At 42.8% G+C, this 8,785-nt stretch overlaps 1 protein-coding gene across 1 annotated transcript in view; it reads left to right on the top strand.

Moving 5' to 3' along the window:
* The first annotated feature begins 19 nt into the window (after window positions 1-19).
* The window catches only part of pbxip1a (pre-B-cell leukemia homeobox interacting protein 1a), a 30,323-nt gene continuing 21,557 nt past the window's right edge, over window positions 20-8,785 (top strand). Inside the window, exon 1 of the mRNA XM_017708531.2 lies at window positions 20-479. Within this exon, the coding sequence (XP_017564020.2) occupies window positions 282-479 (198 nt within the window). The 5' untranslated portion in view covers window positions 20-281. The remainder of the gene's footprint in view (window positions 480-8,785) is intronic.

Here is an 8,785-nt window from a genome sequence, read left to right as displayed (position 1 = left end):
TTAAAGGGGAATTTACCGATTTTGCAGAATTACTTCTTCAGGGGTTTAGATGTGAACAAAACCCTTCAGAGCGGCTTGGTGTGAAACGCAGCTTTCTAGAGAGGTTCAGTCAGAAGTTCACCTGTGAGTTGTAGGAACCAGACGTCCAAACCGTTACTGCCTCCGCGCGCTACATCCCAATGAGTAACTACGTGAAATGGTTAGAAATGCGTTGCTTGGTACCGGAGACCAATGATGTGATGGCTTTGCTGTAAAGTTTTCAGTATTAGCTGTTAGTCCAGATGAACTTCCGTGCTTCCTGTCGAACCCCCATTCTGGACCGAGACCCCTGTGCGCGAGCTCACTGCTCCTGCGGCGGCGGCCGTTCAGCGGGTAACCGCGGCAAGCGACACTGGAACTACGGAAAGCGGAAAGGTTCAAGAGAAGTTTGCACGGCCGCTGTATTCAGCCAGTCGGCGACGAACAGCACAGAAGTGTCGGTAAGATTAGATGCTTACTGTGTTCTGGACTGGGAGACGATGTTTATCACGGAGTCTTAATTTTGCAGTGTTAATGTGTATCGGGGGTTGTACTGCTGGGATAGGCTCCCGCTCCCCCAGAAGGATAAGCGGCTTAGAGGATATGCGTGTGTGTGTGTGTGTGTGTATTGTGAACGGGTGACACGGCGCTTTTCGTAGTTCCGTCGTTGCTTTGTGTTCCGTGAATGCGCGCGCCCGAACACCGGACGTGTGAAAGGGAACCTGAATTTGAAAGGGGCCCAAATCGGACACAACACCGGCAGCGGCATTTGCTCAGATCACGTTTACAGTTTCCTTACCCGTTTCCGGAAGATGACGAGGTGTGTGTTGGACTTCGAAAAGGTCCGTGTCCAAAACCGAGTCACAGAGTCACCGAGTCAACTCGATTTGAACCAGCGTTCACCGCTGACTCGAAGCGCCAGCAGCTTGAAGGCAGAGCTGCAGGACCGAGGAAGAGGCTGAACTCGCCGGTGTCGCGCCGAATTCGGCCTGAATACGCGCTGCTGAGTCCTGTCCTGTCCCTGTAGAGTCACACCAAAGAAGATGGCAGGGAAACGCTGTTCATAGCAGAGAACCGGCCAGAGATGCTGGTTTGTGCTAAGTTGGTGATGCATCCCTGAAATCATCCCTGACCCAAAGGGTACATTGCTAACATATTTCATAGTTCTACTCATAAGAAGGTCACAGGTGTATGTTTTACTATGTATCACTAAAAGGTTTCACAGCTGTGTCAACAGAAACAAAGTTAACCGGGGGGCCGTTTAAGGCAGTCCACCTGCCAGAAAATGCCCCCCTCTAAACTCTGGCTTCATTATTATTATAATGTCTGGGGTGCTCGTACAGGCGTCACACCCTGGTCTAAACTGAGTATCATACCTGCTGGGAAGTGCACTGCTTCTCACATCTGGCCACGCTGTGATCACACCCAGGATGCTTATACAGGTCATGCAAGTTGGTTCCAAAGATGTTCTTTTGACTCTACAGTGAAATGACAGGATTTAGCAGCGTGTATCCAAGCAGGTTACATGGCAGCAATCAGAGTGGATCCCGATTTATACTGGGTTGCATCTCCTGAGAGTTTTTACACGCCACTGCCATTAGAGTGTAAAATCTAAAGCACCTGATCCAGACTGGTGAAATTCACGTGTATATTTTGCTGATAAATAGAAATGTACAAGTTTTGCTGCATACAAGGTCAGTGCAGACTGCTCGCAGAATGAGTAGGCAGCGGTGTTTGTGGGCTACACTATACTTTTATATTAATATTTACGAGTCACTGTGCTTTAAAAGAACAGCTGGGGTGTTTCTGTTCTGTGAAACAGCGATTTACTGTGTTGCTGATCAAAATGAAAGTGATGTTTTGCAGGTTCTTCAAATCGATGTGTGTACAGTAAAAGCGGATTATCTCCGCTTTCGAGCTAAAGACTTGGCGCGCGCGCTCCTGTGAAGGGGTGCATCTCGCGACAGGGGTGCCGAATTCGGCACAACACCGGCGCCGATCGATTTATCTTCATCAGCGTGGAATATAAAACATTCTAATACACGCGCGAGTTCACTGGTGATTTGGGGTAGCAGATAAAATGGTGCTGTTTGTAGTGTAGACAGACGTCTTGTTACTAGTATTATAATGGTGAATATTTTGACTCGGTAAATTTCTCCAGAAAGGCACATTTCACACAGAACTCTGACTGACTTCGTCTACATTTAGATCATTGATAGATCATTAAGTAGTTTTGCAGATTTTTCGTCCCCCTTTAACTTTATTTGCTTGCTAACGTTTGACTGGCTGAAATTGAAATGATCTGTAGTCCCCAGTGGTGGACAGTAACTAAGTAAATGTAATTAGTTTCTGTACTTAAGTAGTTTTTTTGTGTATCTGTACTTTACTGAAGTTTTTCCATTCTGGGCGACTTTTTCCTTTCACTCCACTACATTTCAAAGTCTAATATCTGACTTTTTCCTCCACTACATTTTGAGAAATCTGTCGTTCCTTTTGGTTTCTGTGTGTATAAAAACGTAACATGTCAAAACGAAAGAAGAGCAAAGCCAGAGCACCAATCAGGGCCCAGCGGTCACTTTGTTCTGAGCTTGTTTTGACCTGTTGGTCATACCAACCCAGTGCAGCACACGGTTCAATATCAGCACAGCAGTGTAAAACTTTGGGAGCACATGCGTCACCTAAATGATGAACTAACCTAACTTTGTGTAAATAGACCACAGTATAGAAATATGTCCACATATGCAGTCGTGACTGGCAGGTTTCTTTTTTTCTGAATTCATACAAACACTTTCATTTTATAGTAAATTAGTTTGGGTTAGTTTATGTTTATGAACAGAGGCCTGCAGATCAACACAGTAAAGGAAAACTTATTTGTGATCCTGAGTTTAAAGTTTTTATTAAACTTGAAACTAATTTACAAAGTAATCTTAAACTGAAACTTTGCTTGTGTGTAAAAAGTGATTTCAGAGCCACTCGGTTCTCCCTGATGGAAACTGTTTACCTTCAGTGTTTTGAGTTAACAAGAGAGACGCTGGAGGATTTTCACCTGAAATGAGTTCATGAAGCGAGTCTTGTTACAAAAATGATAACAGGACATTAAAGCCATAATTAATCTTTTAGTACTTTTACTTTGGATACTTAAGTACATTTGAAGACAAATACTTTTGTACTTTTACTGAAGTGGAGGTCTAGAGTAAGGACTTGTACTTTTACTGGAGTAATAATTCACCTTGTGTATCTCTACTTTAACTCAAGTACATGATTTGTGTGCTTCGTCCACCGCTGGTAGTCCCTCGTTAGCATGAGCTCCTCCGGCCGCGCTCGGGCTCTGTTCAAACTCGGAGGAGCTGCGATGAGTTTCTTCTGATTTTGAACAGAAACACCAGCCTGAATGTTTATGAGTCTCAGCAGCGCAAAATTATGACGAATGTCGAGCTGCACAGTACATAGTCATGCAGATACAGGCCAGTAGCTTAAGGTAATTTTTACATCAACAATCAAAATGGGGACACAATGCGATCTCAGTGATTTTGAATGTGGCTTGATTGTTGGTGCCAGATTGGCTAGGCGGGCAGAAATGCCTTATTGGAAAGAGAGGTCAGCAGAGAATGACCAGACTGGTTTGAGCTGATGGAAAGGCTATGGTTACTCAGAGCACCACGCTGTATATTTGTGAGCAGAAAAGCATCTCAGAATGCACAACACATCAAACCTTGAGGTGGATGGGCTACAACAGCAGAGGACTACGTTGGGTTCCACTTCTGCTAGCCAAGAACAGAAAGCTAGGCTGCAGTGGGCATGGGAAAAATGGGCCTGATCTGATTAATCTCAGTTTTTCCTGTGGCTTACAGGGTCAGAATTTTGCATCAACAGCATGAATCCATGGACCCAGCCAGCCTTGTGTCAACAGTCCAGGCTGGTTTAATGGGATGGGGAATGTTTTCTTGGCACACTTTGGGCCTGTTATTAACAATCAATAATCACTTAAATGTCGCACAAATCCCTGCTTGACCATGTACATTCCTTCTTGGCCACAATGTACTCATCTTTTAATGGCTACTTATGAATCCAGTTGAACATCTTTGGATATGGTAGAACAGGACACACTCAGCATGAAAGTGCACCCATAAATGCAGGAATTGCATAATGCAGTCAGGTCAACATGAACCAGAATCTCAAATGAAGGTTTCCAACATCTTGTGGAATTCATGCCATGAAGAGTACCCAGTAGTAGTGTAGTGCTCCTAATAAATTGCTCAGAAATATCATTGCCTTTTCATTCCAATAAAGCAAGTAAAGCAGCACTTATTCCTCTACTGTCATGTTTAGATGTGGCTGTTGTAATAACTTTAGACTCTGTTTGCATATGAACTGCAGGTACGTACGTCAGTCTAGCATCTGATGTCATGGGCACTAATACCACCCCATACCAAGTTAGACTCTATCTTTTAAACTTTATGCTGGTAACAATTGGAAGGATTTTCTTTGACCTCTAGAACACCATGTGTTGTGATATTATTTCCCTAAACAACCTGAAAGTTTGGCTCATCAGACCATAATACCCGTCTACTGTGCATCAGTCCATTTCAGATTAGCTTGAGCCCAGAATAGAGTGCAGCATATCTGGATGTTCATGTCATTTTGCTGCTACTGTGAATCGTAAAGTTTTAACTTGCATTTGTGGATGCAGTGAAGAACACTGCTCGTTGATATCCAAGGTGCGAAGTACAGGGTGTCATGGGGGGGCGGGGGGGGGTCTGTCTCAGGGTGGTGCTGTAACAAACCTGTTCACCCAGCTGGTTCTTCATAGCCTAGCCACTGTAAAGGATACCTCTGAAAAACTTTATCATATGCTGCAGGATATTTGCAAATCTGAAAACTTGTCCAACTTCCAAAGGAAAAAAAATTGATGTTTGAATTGGTTTCTCTAACTCCTCATACAATGAGACAATAAACATGTTCTCTTACTGTATGTAACTTGTAAAATAATTAAATTCCTTTAAAAATGATGTTTTGTGTATTTATAAGTGGAAAGAATGTGCATTTAGCACAGTTGCTTTTATAAACTGAAAAGGGGGAAAATGTCCTTAACAAGGCTGGCTCTAACTTTTTTGGGGGCTCTAAGCAGAGTTTCCCACCTTGCGAGCTGATTTATTGTGAAATTAAAGGCTAATTAATAATAACTTTTTCAGCATTCTGGATCAAGTGGTGTGTCTCAGTATGCAGTTTTTCTTGCTTATCTCTAAACTTAGTTGATCTAATTCTGGTAGAAGAGTTGACAGCACTGATTTTTTTTATTATAAATATTTCATTCATGGCTTATTTGGATAATATCAATTCTTGGTCCCTTTTTGGAGACTTTGTTAGTTCTTTAACTACAGCAACATATAGTATTCAGAAAGAACATCACAAGGAATCTTATTTCAAACTTTATTACACTATTAGATTGCCTTTTGTCAAAATAGTATTGCTGTATTTATTTGAAGATACCATTGAACTGTGTAATGTAAATATCACTGTCAAATATGTATATTCTAATATTTTGCTAATTAATGTTGCCTAAAGCTTTTTAAATGGAATAACTTTCCCAGGAACTATGTATAATTCTGATTGCTTAATCTTGATTCTCATAGCAGCTGGCGGTTAATACGTCTGAGAGGCTGAACTGAAGACTTGACTGAGTGACTGGTTGATGGAAGTGGTTGATAAGCAGTGACTGGAGGGCCAAGAAAAGAAGGCTTGAGAGCAGTCTGTCAAAGACAGGGGGAGTCAAACAAAAAAAAGACAAAAAAAAGTCCACGTCATTTTAGCAAGGTTCTTGCATTAAATTATTAGTCATTTAGGGGCAAAGGAGCACAACATAATAACACTGTAACCAGAAGTTGTTTGGGTGCCCCTGCATGGCCAGGATGCCTTAAGTTAGCCACTTATGTTGCTTAATAGGTAGGACCGGCACTGATGCCAGTACAACGCAGCACCCATGACAGCACTCAGTATGTGTTCTACCATGTTAGGGTGCTTCACGCAGAAGACCAATCAGTCCAAATCAGTTGAACAATAGAGAGTGTGGGTGACTCTCCTCTTCTAAGCCCTCTGTGAAAATGTGCCAAAAATCAGAAACTAAAGAAAGATTTCAGAAGCAAACAACACATCAGCAAAATCAGTAAATCGAAAAAAATTAAAAGGCTGGCAAAACATCAAAATGAATGAGTAAGAATGAATAGTAATCTATTGAAAAATTAAGTTTGATTGAACTGTCATTATTACAACGTACCTTGGACATTTTGGTGACATTTTGCTTGTGGATTATATCATTTCATTTGAAACTTTGGGTGTAAAATTAACTCCATACTTGGACTTAAATGGTTGTATTGGGCATGGCTCTCTTGTAAAATGAATCTTATTCAGGGAATGCACTGGATAAATAAAGGATGAATAAACATAATTGACAATCTGATAGTTTATCTTGGTGGCCTAATATCTCAGAAAGTGTTTTTTTCCCCATACAAAGCCAATCATGCTTTCAGCACCAGCGCTTTCAAGAAAGCAGAACGTGTGTGTTGCCTGATCTGTTCTAAATAATCAGTTGTCTTGTCAGCTTTGCATTTACTTGTTAAAAACATTTTTGGGAACAGTGCTTGTGTTCCCCAGCGTGCATGGAGATAAGCCAATAGGCTTGTCATCCTTAAAACCTGAAATTCTTGAGAGGTAATGATTCTTTGGAGTTTGTGAGCTGTCAGCGGTACCTTTGAACAATGAAGGCATTTCAAGCAGAAATTTTCTAACATGTTAGCACTTTATTTGGTGCGCCTACCTTGCATCTATCTATACTCACTGAAAATGATATCTACCATGTAGATGCACTTGTAGTTGTACAATTACAGACTGTAGTCCATCTGTTTCTCTGCATAATTTCTTATCCTACCTTTACCCCATTCACCAACAAGGACCCCCACACGACCACCACAAAGCAGGTATTATGTGGATCATTGGATATATGGTGGATGATTCTCAGTGCTGCAGTGACACTGATGTAGTGGTGTGATAGTGTGTGTTGTGGATCAGACACAGCAGTGCTGCTGGAGATTTTAAACACCTCACTGTCACTGCTGGACTGAGAATAGTCCACCAACCAAAAATATCCAGCCATCAGCGTCCTGTGACCACTGATGAAGGACTAGAGGACGACCAACACAAACTGTGCAGCAGCTGATGAGCTATCATCTCTGACTTTACATCTACAAGGTGGGAGTGTCTTATGGAGTGGACAGTGAGTGCACACATTGTTTAAAAACTCCAGCAGCACTGCTGGGTCTGATCTACTCGTACCACAACACACACTGATACGCCAACACCACATCAGTCTCACTGCAGTGCTGAGAATGACCCACCACCTGAATAACACCTGCTCTGTGGGGGTCCTGACTGTTGGTGAAAGGGGTAATGGTGTGATAACAATTTTTTCAAATAAACAGATGGACTACAGTGTGTCCTAAATAAATGTAGATACAAGGTACGTGTACCTAATTAAATGCTCAGTGAATGTATTTTCATGCAGGCTGCAGTATGTGAATGACTCTGAAAGCCTGGTGAGGATGTCTGTTTCAAGTCTTTCAGAGTTACCGGTAGTTGCTGTGATCAGCAAAGTCACTGAGCCACTGTGCTGAGGCATCTCAGTCATTGAACAGTTGTTGTTATGAACACAGTGCTTGTACATACTTGTTCTAGGCTGTTTTATGAACAGACAGCATTGTTGGTGTCATGTAAAGGAAAAGCTGCTGAATTGCTCGTCTTAGCAAACGTAACACATTGACGTCCATAGATTGTCGATGCTATTTGTGTCTTGAATATGATTGCTGTTTATTTCAGTATATGACTAATGTATTGAGAAGAACACACAGACTACAAAGTGATGCCAGCAAACTGGCCTGTACATGCCTGAACCTCTCGGCTCCAGCACCATCAACTTGTCTTTCCACTGTTATGTTTCCCACTTACAGATGTGCAGTTAAAATGAAGACTCGTTTTGATCAGTTATCTCTATGCACAGACACGATTCTGTCTGTTGTATTACAAGCAGTGCTGTTTGTCTACACTGCCCTACTGTATGAAAAAGGCCAATGATGCAGCAGGACAATGTTAATGGGTAGGGAGAGTCCACTGGGGAAACCCCAACAAATTTAATCTTGGATAAGCAAACGTGTCAGTAAACTGCTGGAGAGTGTCTCCGCCTCTCACTATATATAGGCGACATGCGTGTTGGGATTTGACTGTACTTAGGTTTCTCTCAAGCCAGCGTTAAGACAAGAGCTACACAGGCTGCCGCTGTCACCTGGAGCTGTCAATCACGGTGGGCACGACACTAACGTTCTGATTGGCTCTTTGGCGCTTGAGGGCGGGACAGAGCGGGTCACGTCCCATCCCATTGGAGAGGAGAGGGGGAGCGTATCCAAGCGGAACGCAACTTGGCTTTCCTAAAGTTAAGAAGTTTAGGGGAGACGGGCGCATCACGGAATTCGGGATTTCATAAACCAGACGAAGAGGATTTGCTGATATTGTGGTTTTACACGCGCGGTATGACGGCTTTAATCAGTCTGGATCGCGGTTGTGAAGCCGGGCTCTCCACACTGTCATCAGGGAGGCTTCGTTTCATCAGCGAGGCTGAGATTGACTTCTTGTTCGAATTTCCCGTTCCACCTTAAATAGTGCGGCAGTTACAGTCTGGCCTCGGGCGCCAGGGTCCAACTGCCGCACCATTTAAGGTGGA

The sequence above is a fragment of the Pygocentrus nattereri genome, chromosome 1 (genome assembly GCF_015220715.1).
Source record: "Pygocentrus nattereri isolate fPygNat1 chromosome 1, fPygNat1.pri, whole genome shotgun sequence".
Taxonomy (NCBI): Eukaryota; Metazoa; Chordata; class Actinopteri; order Characiformes; family Serrasalmidae; genus Pygocentrus; species Pygocentrus nattereri.
This window is presented reverse-complemented; position numbering and strand designations above follow the sequence as displayed.